Source organism: Mugil cephalus, chromosome 1 (genome assembly GCF_022458985.1).
Source record: "Mugil cephalus isolate CIBA_MC_2020 chromosome 1, CIBA_Mcephalus_1.1, whole genome shotgun sequence".
In the NCBI taxonomy this organism is placed as follows: domain Eukaryota; kingdom Metazoa; phylum Chordata; class Actinopteri; order Mugiliformes; family Mugilidae; genus Mugil; species Mugil cephalus.
Window position 1 is genome coordinate 11,783,865 of NC_061770.1, and position 20,759 is coordinate 11,804,623.

The 20,759-nt window shown below is 41.8% G+C and overlaps 2 protein-coding genes across 2 annotated transcripts; one reads left to right on the plus strand and one right to left on the minus strand.

The window, feature by feature from the left end:
• Positions 1-501: 501 nt before the first annotated feature.
• Positions 502-13,500, plus strand: col9a3 (collagen, type IX, alpha 3). The gene is made up of 32 exons (XM_047568804.1): positions 502-802; positions 1,699-1,767; positions 3,027-3,062; positions 3,373-3,444; positions 3,565-3,618; positions 4,985-5,020; positions 5,379-5,402; positions 5,585-5,638; positions 6,445-6,498; positions 6,615-6,656; positions 6,743-6,799; positions 6,917-6,970; positions 7,059-7,112; positions 7,237-7,290; positions 7,407-7,460; positions 7,585-7,638; positions 7,726-7,779; positions 7,866-7,919; positions 7,995-8,048; positions 8,177-8,221; positions 8,310-8,363; positions 8,485-8,538; positions 9,218-9,271; positions 9,347-9,418; positions 9,816-9,851; positions 9,981-10,025; positions 10,467-10,499; positions 11,132-11,278; positions 11,364-11,418; positions 11,500-11,682; positions 12,116-12,193; positions 12,319-13,500. Exons 1-32 carry the CDS (start codon positions 737-739, stop codon positions 12,501-12,503), a joined length of 2,037 nt encoding a protein of 678 aa, XP_047424760.1. The 5' UTR covers positions 502-736; the 3' UTR covers positions 12,504-13,500.
• On the minus strand, positions 13,395-18,121 carry LOC124996010 (transcription factor-like 5 protein). Its single transcript, XM_047568818.1, has 7 exons — positions 17,971-18,121; positions 17,015-17,586; positions 16,779-16,935; positions 16,526-16,676; positions 16,237-16,420; positions 15,276-15,417; positions 13,395-14,151 (listed from the first exon to the last, which is right to left on the minus strand). The coding sequence occupies exons 2-7, from the start codon at positions 17,578-17,580 to the stop codon at positions 14,026-14,028; spliced, it is 1,326 nt and encodes a 441-aa protein (XP_047424774.1). The 5' UTR covers positions 17,581-17,586; positions 17,971-18,121; the 3' UTR covers positions 13,395-14,025.
• Between the last annotated feature and the right edge of the window lie 2,638 nt (positions 18,122-20,759).

Genomic DNA, 20,759 nt, shown 5'->3' on the forward strand with positions numbered 1-20,759 from the left:
AGACACAACAAGACATTTGTCAACTCAAATTGTCCAATATTTTCTGAAACCTTTATCCTTTGCTTGGATAAATAAAGTACAGATTGATTGAGATAATCTTCAGTTACAGGCACAGACTGAGAGCCACCGTGTTCAGTGTAGAGTAGAAAGTTTCTGCTGCTTCGTGGTCAGAAAGAATGAAAAATATTGATGGTATTGAAGAGCACTGCCAGCCTCTGAATGAAATTATTATCATTAAAGTAAATTATCTTATGTGATTCTGAAGGAGCTTTGTCAAGTAACAACAATAACTCATCATTTGTACACAATCAGCCTTGGAGATGAACCGATTGCGATAAATAACATGCATCATGGGAGATGTAGGACGTCGTATGTTTGGAAACGTTATATCCCGGCCCTCTAGACAGATCATTTTCTAATTGGTCCCTTGGTATTTTTTTTTTTAACAATCTCAGCTCGGCCCACTTTTCTTCGGTGTCCGAAATGGATTCCCCTCCACACTCTGCCACCCCCCTCACCTCTGGGCACAGTGTGCGAGACTGAGTTCAGCCCCTTCAGCTGGAGGCTCGGGTTTATCTGGGACCAAAGAGAAAGCCATTCAGGAGCTGTGCGCCGCGAGGTGAAGGAAGGCTCCGTAGCGGACTCTGGGGGGAGGCGAGAGAGGACCGGGAACTGTGGATTTGACCCCTTTTATTTTTCCGCATAAACCCGTGTTTGTGAGGGCGAGTGGGGAGCTATGGCGATGTTCTCCGCTCTGTGGGTGCTCTTACTGTGCCAGCTTTTGACATCATCCTCGGCCCAGGTGAGACTTATCAACTGCTGCGTCATTTATTAACGCCGATGAGTGTTTTTACGCTGACCGGGTTTGATGCGTGATCTGAACTGAAGGGGAGAAGTTTCATGCCTCTAATAATGGTGATGGAGACCAACGCGCTCTTCTGGGGCAGTTTAGGCCTGACCTGCATCCTTTTACTAGAAAACCTGTCGCTTCTTGATATTTCCCCCTAAAAATACGAAACGCTCTCTCCACGGTTACACGTTTGAGTGTCTGTTGGCATTTTCTCTTCTGTAGTTCTGCAGGCCAGTTGTAACTTTGCCATGTGAGTGTAACTGTGTGCAGGTGGCTGCGTATTTCGCACTAGTTTCTGAAGTCGGGGTTCTGTTTTCCCTGAACCTGTGGAATGCGTGGATTGGAGATCAGTGCGCACAATGCCACCTCTGTTCATTCAAGGATCCCTGACTGAGCTCTAAACTCTGCAGCATATTTTGGAAAGTCCTCAGTGAAAGACGTTTATTTTTATATTAAGTAGACAATAAGCTACATATTTCAGGTTTTTGTATAAGCCGGTCAGTCAATCCGTCTTGTGCGTAATGTTAAAGCGTTTTTTTACGCGTGCGTATTTGCATCGTGTTTTTAAAGACGTTCAGTTGTATTTATTTTTTACGTTAAGTTATATTTCTATAATCAAGCATTAAACCTCCAATGCCAGTTAAATAAATTGTTCCCACAGACCCTTTTCTTTCTAATTAAATGTTCTTATTTCCAATTCAAACTGCCAAAACGCACCAAGCATCACTCCCTGTTTCATTCAGTTCACGTCAAACCCACTTTCTGATCATTCTACTCCACTACAGCAAATCAGCTTAATATTTCATAGAAGGAGGAAATGTCTGATTTTGATTAATTTTATGTTGCAGAGGCCGGGCCCCAGAGGACCCACTGGGCCACAAGGACCCCCAGGGGCCCCAGGAAGGGATGGCACCGATGTGAGTTGACCAGACTCCAATGACTTCAAGCCTTATATAAATATAATTCTGTTTCTTTAACAGTTAACTGAGTGCCCCTAGTTAGTGGATGAGAGCTGATGAATTCCCCTTTTAGTTTTGTTTTTGTGAGTAATGAAAAATATATATTTTTTCTGTTATTTTAAGTAAGTGAGTTACAGATTAACAAGACATATGTTTAAATATCAGCTTGAATTTGTGACATTGCTTTTAGAGCAATAGTTTAAGTTTGATCCCACGTAAATACCTTCGGTTGGAGGTGTGCTTGTGCATAAGTGTGGCGAAAGGTTTCTTGATGACATATTTTCTCACACTGACTCCTCCTTCGGCCCCTCCTACAGGTACTTAATAATAGTCATGGATGTAGAGTGTGAGCAGGGTTTAGGTGTGTGTCTTCTAAGTGGAGCTCTGTGAGCGAAAGAGTATAAGTTATTTATAATCCATTCCTAATAACCATTAAACATATATTTAAAAAAAATACATAAAAATGTCGAAGGCTTGTACGTCTTCTTGAGCAGACAGAATCTACTAAAAAAAAAATGAGGCTCCCAGAGCCGTCGGTGTTTTCGGGGTTTTGCTGCTAGGTAGGATATGACATTATGGTAAAACGAAAATTATATAATGAGATTTATTTGCACAGGTTATGAGAGGAAATTGGATTATGTAGAAGCTAAGTAAATTGAAAAACTTTGCAAATATAATGGAAAGTTTCTCAAACAGAAATGTTTGAGAAAGTATATACAGTATATATGCTTACATATATATGTATGTTATGTAGATACATGTTTTTAATGCATGTCAGAAAACTTCAAGTTATTTTAGCATTTCATTTTTTGGGACTCCAGTGAAGTTTGGGCACACAGAGGGTCTATTCATACATTCCCCAACTCTGTGAGACCATCTAGAGTTTCACCTCGCACCTCCTCCCCGCACCTTCAGCCCCCCCTTGTCCAAACCAAAGTGGGGCTTTAATCATGTGACCAGTCTGCGTCGGGTCAGTTTAGTGATGTTTGTTCTTCACCAGTCACTGAAAGAGCTAAACACTGTGTGGAGTCAAGCAGCCTCACAGACTCACTGTGGTGAAGGAAGTTTTTTTTTTTTTTTGGCCTGTGTGGCTGCGTGTAGAGCTTCATTTGTACGACTCCAAACTAGAAACTGTTCAAGATGTGCCACATATAAACTGTGACAACAATCAGAAGGATGTGTTACCTATTTATTCTTTTGTTTTATCCCATTAACAGGGCAAACCTGGACCTCCTGGACTGTCAGGGAAACCAGTAAGTATTCCAGTATTGACTCAGTTTTATTTAGGTGGCTAAGGGAGGTTGTAAAAACACATCAAGGTCTGCACTCTGCCTTTGACGTCCCTGCAGTGTGCCAAAATAATCAACAGCAGCCGTGTTACACTGGTGCAACTTGTTCAACTGTGTGCTCCAGTTCAACTCTATTCCAAAAGAAGACATACTGCCTCCAGATATCACCTTCGACTTGTAGATTACCAATATGAAAATTAAGATAAATGATTAGAACATGTTTAAATCAATTGTTCAGTTGTGCAAATAACTACATAACTCTCCATCTTTGTAGGGCCCCAAAGGGAAAGCAGGAATACCAGGGTTACCAGGGCAACCGGGTCTGCCAGGACTTCCAGGAGTAGATGTAAGTGTCCAATAAACACTAACATCAACACACCCCCATGTTTTTTATTTCTTTTAGGATGTTGATTCTACGATACTGAATGTAAGGCAATGATGTACAACTGTCGCACATCCTCTTCAGGGTTTGACGGGTCCTGATGGTCCTGCTGGCAAGGATGGACCCCCAGGGGAACCAGTAAGTATGTTTTGGTCTCGCGAGCTCTCTGCGATGCATTTAAAGACGCACCAACCGCCTGCTTTACAGTTCTCCTCGTTAATCAGCCGACGTCTGCCACAGGCAAGACACATATGTGCAAACTCGGCGCGCTAATCGGGCTCTGTTATTTGAAGACCCTCAGGAGGGTCTAACAGGCACATGGTCTCTTGCTTTCTCTGTCAGCCTGATTTTGTCAAGCTGGCTCAGCCTCTTGGTGGGACTATTTTTAATGAGGGATCAGAATCGGATTTGTTTCTGCTGCTTCCCTAATCCCGCCCGGAATGCACACTGTTTCCCACCGATCGGCGAGGCTGCAGGAGACGGCGATGCGGAGGGAAACAGGTGTTATCCTCGGAGAGAGACACAAGAGCAGACAGAGTTACAACACTCGCGCGACATCAAACTGCTGCGCCATCTTTTACGATTAAACAGATTCGACGCCTTTGATTTCCCACAATGCAGAAAAGATATGAAATAATAAAGACAGAGGAACCTCTCCCGCAAGGTTGAAGAGTAACTGTCGAGACAGATAACACTGCCCCCCCACCTCCACCCTCCCAGCCATTCAACTAATTAGCCAACCTAATGAGGACGCTTGCATCAACCCATGTCCCTAATTACTCAGATAACTACACCGTCATGGCTCAGAGTGCTGAAGAGTGGAGGGAAGACAAACAGGATAAAAGTGTCGGGAGTCGCAGACAATGCCTGAGCTGATGAAGAGTTCACTAAAACACATAGAAAGTGTGTAGATAGTCTGACTGGTGCAGTTCGCTCACTGAGGAATGCAGTGGATATGTGCAACATGGCTGCTTGTTTGGAGTGTGCCATCTCACTTTTAAGACAACACAAATACAGCTGGCGGAGGGGAGGGGGTGGGCGCAGACAAAGGGGTGAGAGAGGGAGGAGGAGACATGAAAGGAAGGCAGAAAAAGAGGCAACACAGGAAACCGCAATTTGATCGTTTAGTCCGCTAATAAAAAGGACGATAATGGATGAGAAACGTTTTTAACTCTTCTCAATTTACAACAAGTACGTTTTGTAACACGCATTGTGTGATATTTTTGTCTCTGTCAATCATCATCACTAGCTTGTGACAGGAAACGTTATTTGCAAAGTGATGTACAGCGACAATAAACTAAAATAACTGATAAATGTCAATCTCGGTTGGCGTGTTAAAACAATGAAGACGGAAAACAACTCTTGACTTGCTCAAAATGAGAATGTACAGAGTGGCCGATTTAAGGATGCATTGATTATTTGAAAGAAATAAAAATCTAAATGTCCCCACTGCTTGACTACGTCCAAGAGGCTAACTGCGTTTTGTTCTCTTTCCTGTCTACAGGGTGAACCTGGACCTGCAGGGCCACCTGGACCTCCCGTAAGTAACCCCTCATGTAACATCTAACACGCAGCAGCAGCAGCAGCAGCAGCAGCTTGTCCTCCTCTGGTCAAACTACCCTTAGTTTGATCTAAGAGGGCCAACTTCTGTCATACTGCTCTCGTCAAGTCACAGCTATAATCACCTCCTGTTATGTAGACTTCTGTTAACCTAAAGATCATGAGGACATTTTAAATACAGCTATGAGTTCTCAGATGTCAGCCCTGATCTGTCAAGAGTCTACATACTGTATAACTTTGAAACAGGATGAGACCCAAAAGGGTAAGCGTGGATATTGTTGTGGGTATATCTAATCATCTTCTTGGTGACTTAATGTGTCTTCCTGTGTCTTCCGTAGGGCAGAGGGAGACCAGGAGCTCCAGTGAGTACACAGCACTGCTGTTTTACTTCGCTCTGAAATAAGATGATGTGTTTCCATCACCCTGACACCATTGCAGCCCATTAGCATCATGGGAATGTCTGTTTGTTTTAGTATGATGCAGTCAATACAGTCCATTTAATCTGGTCTCTTGGACATGTCACTCAGATGTCTTTTGGTTTCAGGGATTACCTGGAACCAACGGGTTGCCCGGCGGAGCTGGACCTCAGGGTGCTGTGGTGAGTCTGATCCCCCCCATGAAGGAATTACAGCCTCTGTCAGAATGAGAAGAAATGATCATTAAATCAAAATGTCTGTCCACTGAACAACAAGCAGTAAAATGAATACTGATGGAGATCCAATAATAATCTCTGCTAGAATCAACCAGGTCAACGTTGGCCTAAATTCCTATATTGTAGCAAGAGGATAATAATAACCACTGGATGGAAAGGACATGTCCACACATGCACTGCCCCAGTCTTTCTACTGGGTCACACTTTATTAGGATGGTACACAGCACATGTCTAAAAGTTCACTCTGCTTCCAGAGCCGCTGCAGTACTGTCAGCAGCACTGGGATGGTACTTTCTAGTCTGAGTCAGAATTCGTCTTAAGGTCGGGTCTGTATTAGGAATGCTGTTGTCACGGTTACCACAGTCTACTGAGATGTATTATTAAACTCTGCCTTTCCATCGAGTTGAGTACTTAAAGAGTCCACACACATAGGAATAACAATAGATTTTTACAATTACAAGCATTCCTTGAGAAATCCAAAAATAAACATTTTAGTTCATTTCAAAAAGATGTTTCCTATTAAAACACCGTTCCTCTTTGAATGTAAGATTTATTTTTAGGCTTCTCACACAGTTGGCTTCTAAAGTGGTTTACAAAAATGTCTTTTGAGTGGAGGGAACTTTGTATGATTCTAATAACCGTGACTGGACTGGATGGAAGACACAGACACTAGATTTATTTCATCCAGGAAGAAATCCCTTATTTTAGACTGAGATGCTCCTAACATTGCTGCTCCTCTGTGTGTTTGTCAGGGTCCCGAGGGCCTTCCAGGACTTCCTGGACCTCCTGGCCCTGATGGACCCCCAGTAAGTGCAATTTGTATTTTATAATTAGCGATTAGTGATGGAGTTACAATAGAGTCACTAAAGTGTGCAACATGCAGCAATTCATCTCTTGTTGTGTGTGATTCCTCTTTACTCAGGGTCTTCCTGGTACTCTTCAAGATCTCAGTGGTGACCTTCTGGTGAGAATTCAACCACGCACCCTTTGAAATTTGCATACTGACTGTAAAACCAAACTGTGCTCACGTCTTCCTTGTTGCTTCTGCAGTGTCCTGCAATCTGCCCCCCTGGTCCCTCCGGTCCTCCCGGGATGCCAGGATTCAAAGTAAAGACATTTCCTGTCATGATTTGTTTCTACTTATAAACTGCTTAAAAAAAAAAAAACTCAACTCACCCCAAACATCATGACTTCATTCATTTCCATGTGCCGTTGCTCTCGTAGGGTCACACTGGACACAAAGGAGACAAGGGAGAGGCTGGAAAAGATGGAGAGAAAGTGAGTTTAATAGCGATGCAAAGATTCTCTGCAGACCACTGGTTTCAGAGTTGGAGTACAGCTACTAAGTGTCCTCTTCTGTCTCCAGGGTGACTCTGGTCCACCGGGCCCACCAGGTATTCCCGGCACTGTGGGTCTGCAGGTAAGATACACAGACAAATGTAATCCTGTGTTGGTTAGTTCATCCATTCTTGTGAAGGTCGTGTTTAATATTCTGTGGAGGGTTGTGATGTGTCTTCACCAATGCTCTCATGTTACGTTTCCAGGGCCCTCGTGGTCTGAGGGGTTTACAAGGCCCAATGGGAAATGTAGGAGACCGAGTAAGTAACTTTTACAGCATAATCACCCTTTCCTGATTTAACTTTGATTCACTCTGCATTTAGACATTTAGAAGCGTTTCAATACATTTCTTCTGTCCTCATCCTGTCGTCTCCAGGGTCTCCCAGGTTTCAGAGGCAAGCCGGGCATCGCCGGCATCATTGGAAAGACAGTGAGTCTCTCTTTGTTTGTTCCGCTGTCACCACAAAAAACATTGTTAGTTAGTAGTGCACGGCGAGAATAGATGGCCGGTCCCATCAATGAATAGCTGTGTGTGTTTCATCTGATGTCTCCAGGGTGACGCTGGGGAAAAAGGACCACAGGGATTCAGAGGACCCAAAGGAGAAATTGTGAGTAAAATGCCTCGAGCTGTGAACGTCGGTGTATACGGATATACTGAAACTGTTTACATGTCACCTTCATGTGTCTTTCAACAGGGTAAAATTGGTGCCAAAGGTGCTCCCGGTGGAGCTGGACCCAAAGGGGAGCCTGTAAGTGCAGCGATGCCAAAATCACAACTTTTTAATCTCCATTGCCTCCCAGAACTATCAGGGTCACGTTTGATTGTCTTCAACAGGGTATTCCTGGCAGAGATGGCAAAGATGGAACTCCAGGGTTGGATGGCGAGAAGGTATGAGCTCTCTTTTACTTTAATAAAAGTTATTCGGCCACAAGCTGGGTAAAGCTGAAATCTGTCTGTTGACAGGGTGATGCTGGGCGCCATGGAGTAGTTGGAGAGAAAGGACCAAATGGCCTTCCTGTAAGTACTTAGATCTCTCTAAGTGGATCCTAATCATTATTTGTGATTATGTAAATATTTCAGACCTTGAAATAGAAACACAAAATGTTGCTTGATGAAATGGCTCCAAATGATATGTTCTACTGTAGGGTCTGCAAGGAAAGGCTGGTGCAAAGGGATCTAAAGGAGAAGTTGTGAGTATTACAACAAAGCGACTTTAACCTTCAGCTAAGACTCAGAGCACAGAGAAGAACCGTTATGTTCTCTCTTCTTTTACACCAGGGTGATCCAGGCAAGGCTGGAGAGACTGGACCCTCTGGAGAGCCAGGTATTCCTGTATGTATCTGGTGGGATTTATGGTGGGAGGGAGTGGGGGGGGGTAGCAATCTCAAAAAAAAATGTCTCTTTTTGTCTCTAAAATGACTTGACTGCAACATCTTTTATCGCTTCCCTTCAGGGAGAGATTGGCGTCCCAGGAGAGAGGGGGGTAGCAGGTCCCAGAGGAGTGGCGGTAAGTAAATTCTTAAGCAGTGCACTGAGACGACTCATGCACTGCCTGGTGTTGCTGGAAATGCCGGAATAGCTTTAACAGCTTCAAAGGCATCTCTCACAAGACATCAAAAAATAATCTTTGTCCCATTTACAAGTCTAGTTATTTGTCCTGCTGCACAGATGGCCATCTGTTAATTTGCGGGATTTAGACACAGTTTCCTGCAGTTTTAAGCATACTCGGACTACATGGTGTCTAAAAAAAGAATCGTCCACATTAAAAGGCCAAAATGTGTGTTGCAGCATTTCACCAATTAAACTGGAAGAGTGAACCACTGGCCTTCCAAGTTAATGATATTCTACAGAAGTACCGAGGGTGTTCCTTCTGATTCAGTGGCTCACTAGGACGGAGTTGGTTATTAATGGAGAGATACCTGCGGGGATGAGGGCAGGTATTCATGAAGGAGGAATTCATAAACAGAGAGATCTTTGTATTTCACATCAGAGCCTGCGGCAAGGAAAAAAAAAAGATAAAGCAGCATAGGAATTAACACAGTACTATCACACACTGCGCTGCATAATGAATCATAAAACCACACAACCACCACTACCATTTGGTTAGTTTCTTCTTCTCTGAATATAAATTGTCTACTTACTACTTCAGCCTAGTAGGATTTCATGACTGTGTCTCTTTCCAACAGGGAGGTATTGGGCCAGCGGGTAACGCTGGGCCTCAGGGAGTCAAAGGCTTCCAGGTCAGTAGCATAACTCTTTTTACTATTATCAGTATTATTACTGGTTAACTTACTGGTTTGGTGTTGGTGCTACAGGGAATCAAAGGAGCCTTGGGGGATCCAGGTCTTCCAGGACCAACAGGAATCCGTGGAGAGTTTGGTGAAAGGGTGAGTGGATGGCTTAGAACTATTAATTAATTAATCAAATCGATACACAATTACATTAATTTTCTGTCAACCGATTGAATGAAACTCTGCAGCTTTTCTTCACGCAGACACACTAGAGACCTAGAACTATCCAGGACACTCCACTGTATGTCAATAACCAGGTCGTCTCCCCTCTGCCCGATTGGTATAAACTCAAACTGCAGCCAGGAGAGAGCACAGACACAAAGCTGCCTCCTGTTCAGAACATGAGAGCAGAACAAAGCCGCCCTTCATACCGGTCCTGGTTCCCCTCAACCAGCCCACCTCACTTCCCTTCATCCCCCCTTCCGTCTCCCGCAGCTGGCCTTCAGCAAGCGTCTCCGCATGGCTTTACCTTTATTCTCTTTGCTTTTTTCAGGGTCCGGTCGGAGCTTCTGGAGCTAAAGGAGACATGGTAAGTCAAAGTTCGAGCTGGTGTAGATTTAAACCTCTCTATGAAAGTGGTGGTGCCGAACAATGCAGTTCATGAGCTCAGCCGTGTGAGATTCAGTCACTTCATTCAGATTTTATATTCTCACTTTAGGGTGTGGCAGGAAGTGATGGTTTACCAGGAGAGAACGGAGAACCTGTAAGTATTTCATTTTTCACCTGCAGTGTTAGTAACCTGGAGACTCATTAGATATAGTAATTAGTCCTAAAGTTGCTTCAGGATTTAGGATGAGAAGGAGAGAACAAATTACAGCTATTTAAAATCCTTAAACCGGTTTATATTGAGTTTAAAAGTCTATCATTTGTCTTTAAACTTGGTCCTTAAGTGAGTGTCTTGGTGTGGGATAAAAGAACTTTCAATGAAGCACTTTTTAGTTTTAATGCTTTGAGCTGTTTAAAGAGCAGGGAAAATGTTGATTTTAGTCTTACTTTTTATTAAAATGGTTTAGGACAATCATTTAAATCTCATCAAAGTTGAGCTTTTCTGACATGTTCTTTTGCTCCAGTGAATTGCGCGCCACATGACATAATGCGATGTGAAATCAGACATGTTTATCTAAACTAATTTGTTCATTTTCAGGGTCCTTTCGGGCCAGTGGGACAGAAAGGACAGGTGAGCTACTTCATCTAGTTTCATTTTGCAGCGTTTCATCCTTCCACACGGACAAACCACAAACAAACCAGCTTTCTATATACAGTGTATGTCCATCTGCCTGCACCAAACATAGATCAGATGTTGTGTGTGGGTGTAATTAAGTTCGTTCCAAACTCCCTTCATGTCTGCTCCCTCACTAAACATTAAAAACCAGTGCCTCGCTCTGAGCTGTTGCCTACTTGTCAGAGTCGCCGCACATGATTCAGCCTCACATTCCAGGTTTAACAGGATTAATTAGAGCTAGGTATTGCTGCTTTTGCTTTATTGGCCTGTTTGCTGCTAACGCCACAAGGGAAAGATGAGTCGCATTAAGCTGCAGCACAATTTATGTAATTAGAGATACAGCACTGATGAGCCTCAGACTCTTAGTCTCATTTACTGTTTGCTGTGCTCGTCGGAGTAATTATCCAGCAACAAGACGCCATCTGAATCCACCCCCGCATTGTCTCGACAGACCCAGTTTGCTCCTCGTCTGGTGTTTAGTCAATGATCAGGTCTCAGGGATGTTTGTAGCTCCTGTTTGGTAGAAATTGATACTTTTTTTGCAAACCAGAACGAGTTATTCAACTTAATGTGGTTGTTGATTATAGCCGGGGAAGCGGGGTGAACTGGGCCCTAAGGGCGTGTCGGGTCCACAAGGAGAGCTCGGAGCTAGAGGGCCTCCAGGAAAACAAGGACCAATGGGCTTCCAGGGTGAACAAGGTCTGCCTGGAATCGCAGGAAAGACCGGTGTACCTGTAAGTGTTTTTCACTCTGTACGGAGCTGTAAACTTGCTTGTTTGGTTAAGGAATAGCATTAATGTATCCTGTCTCGTGTTTCAGGGTAGACTGGCGAGTGAGCAGCACATCAGAGAGCTGTGTGGCTCAATGATCGATGGTAAGACACATAATATAATAATATAAAAATATAAAAGGAAAGCTGGCCGTTAACCTTCTGTTTTTTTTCCCCATCATGCAGACCAGATTGCACAGCTGGCTGCTAACCTGCGAAGACCCTTGGCCCCTGGGATGGTGGGCCGCCCCGGGCCTTCTGGGCCTCCAGGAACGCCAGGTGATGCTGGTTCGATCGGGCACCCGGGATCCCGAGGACCACCGGGGTACAGAGGCCTGCCAGGAGAGCTCGGAGATCCAGGTCCCAGAGGTATGAAAGTCAGACTTTTGATCTCCGTAACATCTGGAGTGGAAGATACTCACATAATAATGAAACTGCCAACACAACACAAATATATACCACTAAACATATAGCCAATATCTTCTATATAACTATATAATAATCAGTGCATGAGCAGTATCTAGCTAGCTTTGGATATTTTATACGAAGTGTAATGACGTTGCCCTCTTTGGAAGAGCCCCACTATTTTGTTAGAGGTAGTGAGATGATTAATTGTAAGAAGTGTGCTGCTACATAAATTTGTAATCTGTTTTTGAACTTCTTTTTGATTTCTCTAACAATATTGGATCATTTGACCTCTTTGAACCTCAAACTGTTGTTTAATTTAAATCGTAATGCAAGATATTTCAAGGGAAATCTGTCACATGCCCCTTTCAGAATTCAAATTTTGTTTTGACAACAGGTGATGTTGGTGAGCAAGGCGACAAGGGACCGATTGGCAAAGCCATTGATGGGCCCCCTGGCGACCAGGGACACCAAGGTACGTGGCCTCAGGAAAATTTGATCTGAGCCAGAAAAACATGTATGTCTTAAGTGAGATTTATGCTTATGGTTGTTAATGTTATATCCACTTCTACAACTTCTATCTACAATAATATCCCACAGGTCTCCCAGGTGTACCTGGCATTGTCAAAGATGGTCGTGATGGGTCTCCAGGAGACCCAGGTGAGCCTGGAGAGCCAGGCAGGGTGGGTAGGACTGGGCACCATGGACCTCCTGGAATCTGTGATACATCGGCCTGTCAGGGAGCATCAATCGCCGGGAAGTCCTCCAACCCTAAAAACCATTAAACACGACTTCCTGCAACCTGACGACATCAACTCCAAGGAGGAAGGAAGAAAGGAAGGAAGGAAGTAAAGGAGAGAGTGACCACAAAAACGTCCTCTTTATTTAAATTCATGAGTCACACGATGGGAGAGTAACATCAGCAGGTGTGATATATTGAGAGGAATAGAGGAACATCCCAGGAGCGACATGAACACCAGAGCAACTGAGACGCAAACAAATCCAAGATGACATCCAGAAAAAAAAGTGGACAGAGGAACAGAGAAGTGCAGAAGAGAACAACTGCATCGGTTCAAGTACCATCACATAACAAGACTTGACTTACAAACAACTGTAGAATGAATGATGAGTCCTTTGTGTAAAAAAACTTTGTACATGTTGTTTCCATGCCCATATTACTTTTGGTTAACATCCTTCTGGCAGGTAACACTCTTAAAACAACAGTGACTGTCTCTGAAGTGCATGTGCATTTATCACGGCCCATTATGTAAATCACAGGTGTTACCTCAACATACAAGCTTACAGTGTAAAATATGGAAACAGGAGCCTGAGGCAAAAAGCCTCTACGGAGGAGCTGTGTATGTATTGTAAAAGGAATAAAAGACAAATACCCGGGTGCCCAGAAATTGTGTAGATTAATGCAAAAAAAAAAAAAAAAAAGCTTTTGATAGTCTTTTTTACAGCTTGTTTTCTCTCTCTTTTTTTTAATTACATGTGAATTTGATTCTCCGGAATTGAGAATCAAAAGCAAGATAAAACTTGTGGATGGATAAATTAGATATTGTAAAATACAAAAGACATTTTAGGAGCTAAGTTTAAAAATAATAATAATTTTTTCCAATCTGCAATGACCACATCCACTATGTACTACCGGTGCTGTAACTATTAAATACACATGACTTTAAATACTATTTATTATTTGTGGGTGACTGTTGTATGTACAGTAAGATGCTACAGCGACATGTTGTAAGAAAGAACAAATAAAGCCACTTTTCAGTAAAACATCACTCTTCTCTACATATCAAATGAACAGTCTGCAACATGCTCGAAACACTATGAATCCACTGACCCAGTTAATTCACAAAGAAGTAACACTTATATCTAGACCAACTTCTTAAATAGATAAATACAAAACAGATGTTGGTATTTATTAAACTGAAGAACATTCTGTATGAATAAAACAAAAAAAAAATGTTTTAAAAGTATTAAATAAAAGTGCATATTTGAATCAGGCATATAAAATAGCTGATGAGCATTACCCAGAGAGAACTGTCGCAGTTCTTTTTCAAAGGGAAACAGCGCCACCTGTGTGTGAAAGTGCTGTATCTGTAGGTGTAGTAATCCAGATCCAGTGAGTTCTAGAGATAATTTAAACAAAGTATTGTGATGTAGTCAAAAACACATATCTAATCACATAACTGCCGACTCCAGCCAATAGTCACACCTCACCAGCTACTACTAAGGGTTCATTTATAATATACTGTATATTCATGTGTGGGTGATGTACTGTATGAACCAATGAGGAGATTACTGCTCTGCTGGAAGAGGAAGAGTCAGTGTCATATCTATCTCCTTGCTGATGAGGTCCTGACCCGAAGAAAAGCTGGATTTAAGAATGTGTCCTTTCTCATGAATGAAGACTTTCTGAAACTCCTGAAAAAGAAAGACAGATAATACTAGTACTACTCTATTTACCCTTAGAGGGATAGTTAGGTTTCTTTGAAGTGGAATTACATGAGCGTCTCCTCCACAGTTACTGTATTACAGACAGTAGATGCTGCACAGAAGCCAAGCAATGAACTGCTTATGTACAGGGTCAGCAGCGAAACATATCTTGTGCACAGTATATACTAAAAATGACCACTGCTTTATATGGCTTCAGAGAGACTTTTACTTAGCAGACCTGGAGTACACTCCTTTCTTAGGCATCAGACTCAAAAAAAACACTAGAATTTTACCTCTTGAAGCTCAAGAGTTGAGATTCTCAGATTGGTTTGTTTGTGTTGTTGTGAGCCTGGTGGCTTTGAAGGTAAAAAGCAAAAATAATATTCTTAATATATCGTACACTACAACCCGTATTATTATTATTATTATTTTAATGTGAGCCTTGTTCATTGCAATTAAAATACATTTAGCTGCTGACCGTATCCACAGCAGCTCATTGTTTGCCTGGTGTGCCAGGACTCCTTCTACTGTAGTAATACACTACACTACTACACTGCATAAGTACCTGCTATGCCACTTCAAAGAAACCAGACTGTTCGTATAAATCGATCCAACTGACTTTTCAGTCAGTACATTCAGTGTGCATACACTTCATACCACTAGACAGACAATCCATCAGAGAAAAGAATAAAGGTTTGTGATTTTATGCTGTACTTCATACAACTCTCTACATAAGCTTTTTTCCCTGGGCCATCACAGAACTTCTCCATCAGCTCGACCCAACCTCTACCTCTCAATGACTGAAGTCCTGCAAAATATGACCTCAAAGTTTTGACCTAGTATTTGTGTGGATGTTACTTAGACACGTACCCACCACTTATACCAGATCAGACTTGAAGAACATTGAAAACATGAAGAACAGCACAAAGAACACCACTAAGAGCATTCTGTGGCCAGACACCAAAGGACACCCTCAGAAAGACCAAGGACATTCCCTGATGGGTCCCAACTGTTTTGGAATATTAGGAAGGTGGTCATAATGTTATGCCTGATTCAGCTGAAGCATGATCCATCCGAAATACTTCCCGTAGATGAATGTTCTACACGCTCACCTCTTTGAAGGTCTCTCCATATGTTTTATTGATGTATCTCAGGAAGGCCGTGGTCCACTGCAGGGTGGTGACTTTGTCAGTGTCCGAGTCACAGAACGGCACCATCGTGTTCAGCTCATCACAGCACCAACGAATCCTCTTTCTGTAGAGGCAAGGCAGATGTTGTGTTTCCCTAAACGGTATTTCTTAGAACCTCAAGTTTTATGTCTACTGACTTATAGAAGAAATCCTTATATCTTTTAACTTTTATTTAAGCTACTGTATATGTAATGAGGCTGCATATCAAGCAACTATAAAGACTTCAGGAGGAAGCTCCACAGTTAGAAAACACTAAACAACAAGTAGTATGCAACAGGGCTGAAACAAATTATTGTAATTCATTTAAACCTCATTTAAATACATACAATTGTGTATTTACAGCCAAATAAATGTAAAACGATTATTTTTCAAGAGGTATTGACTTCAAATAAGTTAGACAAACACTTCAATACCTCAAGTACTGTAATACTATCAGATAAGGAGAAACTGAAACGAAATGCTGTTCTTGAAATAACTGAGGTACATATTTCAGAAATAATGTAATGCCCTCTTGGAGAATTAACTATTCTTTTGTTTTAATTTAATTAAAACAAATTAAAACAAGAATATTTAATGTCTTAATTTTTATGCAACGAAAGGTTATTTAAAATGTAAAATTAAAAAACTGACAGACTTTACAGCTACTTGTACTGAAGGCTCAGGGAACACCTGGACTAAACTATGTTTTTTTTTTTTATTATAGCAGCGTAACAACAGAGTCATTTTAGATACAGCCTATAGATGTGATCTTGAAACTGTTAAGTGAAATATATAAGGCAGTGGCAGCAGCCCTGAATTCACCTGTCTAATGTATTTGATGAAGTTATGACACACACCGTGGAGAATGTGAATACACCTCCAGGTGTTGGTGATGGCTGCTCACCTGCGCTCCCTCTCTTTGCTGTTGTGCCTCTCCTTGCGCTGGCTGAGAGTCATACAAGACTGAGGTCTTATCCTGGCCCTGCTCTGGGATTCTCTGGCTGAGTCTGGGGCAGCTTTAGCAGCCTTGGCAGGCTGAGAGCAGTGGGTGCTGCACTGATTCCTGGAGGCAGCAGTCGTCCCCACCTCTGTGAAAAAAACAGGAGCATAAATTTTACGTTGGCCACGGATTTAATCTTGTATTTGCAGGCAAAAACAAAACAGTTACACATTATGGAGTGTGCAATTATTACTTCCGGTGTTCACCAACTGATGCTCTTCTGCTGGGTTGCTGCTACTAGTACAGTTAACTTTCATAGCACCTGCCTCTGGGTGAAAGTTAAATGAAAAGCTGGGGAGGATTAAAGCCTGATGCTTCGCAGGTTCCACCACATGAGCAATGACCTGAGATTGCAACGAGAAAAAAAGATTAAACTCTGAATTCTGCCTATGACTATGGCTGTTACAACATTCATGTAATATATATATGTGTGTGTGTCACCGTACCTTACCACACATGTTGGTGACTGGGTCATAAACACCTGACAGATACGAGCTTGGGACCTCAAAGGGATTTGCTCTGTCGGCTTTAATCCACTTTTGCTTTGGAGGGTGTATGGTGGCATCCTGAGCCTCTGCTGACTGCTGAAGTATGGTCAAAAAACTGAAATGACAGCAGGGAGAATTCAGCATCATATTTACCAAAACAAAAATCAACAATACACTAGATTACTGAAACCTACTTGGTGAGGACTGCAGACTGAATATCTTGCTGTCTTGAGGCATCAGCAGACATAGTATTAAATCTTTTCTCCAAGCAAACTCTAGCAGCCGACCTGGATCTCTTCGGAGATGTGCTCGCTTTGGCAGGCGGTTCGGCTGGACTTTCCTCATATCTGATCCTGGACAGCACAAAACCTGGGATCTCTCCATAAGAAGGTGGCGTCTTTTCTCCCGCTACCACCAGACAGTGGTCGTCGCTTGACGTAGACAGGTCGATAGCCTGAGTGGTTGTGGAGGGAGAGGTTACTGTGGACACAAGGGCATCTTTAGCCATCTCAGCAGCAGGGGGGTGAGGTCTGGCATCAGGCCAGTCTGGAGGCCCAGCCTGTGTCTCCATGTGTGCTTGAAGAAAGTGCTGCAGGTGTGCATATTCAACCTCCGTCGACTCCATCAGGCCTAGCTCAGGGTCCAGCGTCTGCCCCTGATCAAGGGTCAAACATCTACCTTGGCTTAAAATCAGTCCGACGGGGTCACGGCTGTGTTCTCTGGGCTGGGGGGTTTTATAAACTGAAGAAAAGGAAGACATCTTTCACTGTGGAGATGGGAGTAAAACCAGGATTACATTAACTATAAAAGCATACTGAGAGTACTAGCATTAATAAATCGGGCACAGTATAAGTTAGCCGAACCAAACAAAGTGATATGGCTAAATCTGAACACCGTAACACTACTACTACTACTACTACTACTAATAATAATAATAATAATAATAATAATAAATAAAACCAGGTCGTAAATTGACGTTGGAATTTGAGCTAAGCTAATGTTAGCTAGCACAATGGAGACGTTGGCGGAGTTAACGTTAAAGGCTTAGCGTTTAAAACAGGCAATGAAGTAATTTGTTGTATAAGAACTAAACCTAAAATAAGTTATTAACTGCTCTATATAAGTTAATTCCCGTTGAACATGTACTTACTTTAAAGCCAACTTGTCAGATAGTCGACGGTGTTAATAAACCGCGGCCTTCTCCCGGTGCTGGTCCGCTGGTCCACTGAGCTACGTCAATTTAAATCTCTTATATCGCTGTAATTATTTCCATGTAAAAAGCTAAACAACGTTTTTAAAGGTCGGCGGTGAAACTGCACAAAAAAACGTGTTTTAATATTAAGTGAATGATACTGTACGTGTGGCTGTAAATGACACTGTTAAACAGTGGTACGGTATTCTTGCATTTAATTAAAAAAATAAATAAACTAAAACATTATTTAAAGCAGCAGTTTGTAATTAAATGACGATTGCTGTAATCAAAACTATCATGTTCTAATATAGTTGTTGGTGCTTTGTAAAGACACTTACTGTACTGTAAATAATTAATAAAAATAATGTAATTTTTATGCTGTGACTTGGTGGTCCTACCTGAATAAATGTGATAGGATTGTTTATAGCTGGTGATGTCTCTGTACAAAGCAGCCACATTAACATTTGACCCTAATAGAGTATTGCAGTCACTGCATGTAAGACTACATTATTGAAAACATTATTGAAACACATCTTAAAGCAGCTTCATGAAGGGAAGACAAACAAGAAAGCATATAAAGGTTACCCGAAAAAGACACACAAAGAAATCTAACAGGATGTTATTTTCACATTTTATACTACTTGCACATATCTGTGCACCTTCATTGGCCTTGTGGTTGCAGTGCAAGTGTTTGGGTTGTTACATGTGCCTGATTGGTAACTGGCAACTATTGATAAATATGCTACTTCTACCCTCACTGAAATTCAACACTTGTCATTTGCTGCCTGTTTTCGATAATGTGCTTCACTTCTAGATGGTGTCATGGGGTGTTTCTTTAACATGAAAATAATTCCATCATCTATCTCAAAATGTGTTTTGCTCTGCTGGCTAAGAATGGTTTGTTTTAACTTGCATTAAAATATGTGTACCTAACTGAGATCCCCACTCATCTCATTCTTTCTTTCCCATCCTAAAGTTCATCAGGTGAGTCACTGTAAATTGCTAGATCTCTTTCCCTGAGCTGTTGTGAAGAGTGAATCTAAATGACATTATAACTTGTGTAAAGTATTTGTGCAAGTAAACACAAAACAACCTGTACTGAAAATGTCCTGTGTTGGAAACTTGTACCTGCTAAACCTATGTAATGTAGTATAGAAAGATCAGAAAAAAATCAGAACAGAAGACTGGAGAGGCAGAAACAGATAAGCAACACTGTACTGAAATAAACTCTGCTCCTCACATCCGGACCCGACTGATCCAGCCCTCTACAGACCTGGACCATGTAATCCCTGATTAACAAATATCAAGAACTCAAAATGCTTTAAACATCGACCATCACTCCAGTTGTCTGCTTTTTACTTAATTACCATGTCCATGCATAAATTCATCCAAAATATATCTCTTTTTCCAAAGTGCCTCAGGCTTTTATAGGTCCCAAATAGATGGCGAAGACTGATCTGTATTTCTTGGGACACTACAAGGTAGTGACATTTTGTTACACGACGCAAAACTAGGAGAAGGCAGACTGCAGTGATAAGACCTCTGAACTGAAAACAAATAAGAACCCTCTTCAATTATTTACTCACCTTCTGCAATGCTCACATTCAGGACTCTTTATGTTGGTAACATTCTGCAAAATACCAAGCAGAAGAATGAAGAGGAGTCGAGGTAGAGAAGATTTTAATTACTGTACAGATGTTGTTTACCTTCCTTGCTTTGGCTTTGCTCTGCGTGCTTTGGCCCTGTGTTCATTAAAATTTTAAACTTTACCTCTCTGGGACAATCTGCCACAGGAGTACAAGCCACTTTGTTATTTGTCCAGGTTTTTTAATAAGACATAACTACAGGGTTTTACCTCTAATACCAAGAGGAGGACAATCACAGCATCAACACTTTCGTGAATTTCCCAACTGTAGAAAAGGTGCTTCAGCCAGATGCATTATACTATATATAAATACTGAAAGTATTAACTTTTGCAATACAGCAGCCATTTTGACAATGGACAGCAGGCAAACTCAGGTGTCACTGACAAGATGAATTATGATCCCCTTCTATTTGTGTGTTAAACCATTCCAGACAGTAGTCACCCTGCCATGGAGCTGACCCAACTAAACGGAACAGGACCATAATTAATGACTATCAATCACACCTTTCCAGGTCAAAATGACTGCTGTGCCATGAAAGGGGTCAGTTGGAGTCAGGGATGGATATTTAAAACACATCTGCATGTTGCCGATGATGATAAATGAAAAGTGTTAGCACCGTTCTTGATTTCTTATTTTTTTGCATGTTTGTCACACTTGTTTCAGGTCATAAAATTAAATTCCATCAATAAAACTAAGACTTGTAATTTTTAACAACTATTTTGCTGTTTGTAAGGCAGGAAATAATGATATTTGTAACACTTTACAGACAGTGTAAAGGCACAAACGTATATATAATGGCCAGGATGTGGCCTGAGTTTTAAAAGTTTTTTGATATGCAGAAAAATAACAGTAAGGGGTGAAAAGTCACAGCTGTGATCACTTCTCACTTCAAAGGAAGCATTTGCAGTTTATCAGATTTTAAATAAGTTAAATCTTTAACTCACATTCATCATATTTAATGGTTAATCAAAACTAAAATGAATGCAAAAGATTCTGTTGTCCCACAGTGTATGATGTCTGTAGGGATCTGTGAGGAGTCATGGACAATGTCAAGGACAAAGGATGTTTGCTTCCAGAGAACCCACAGTCAAAACCAATCAG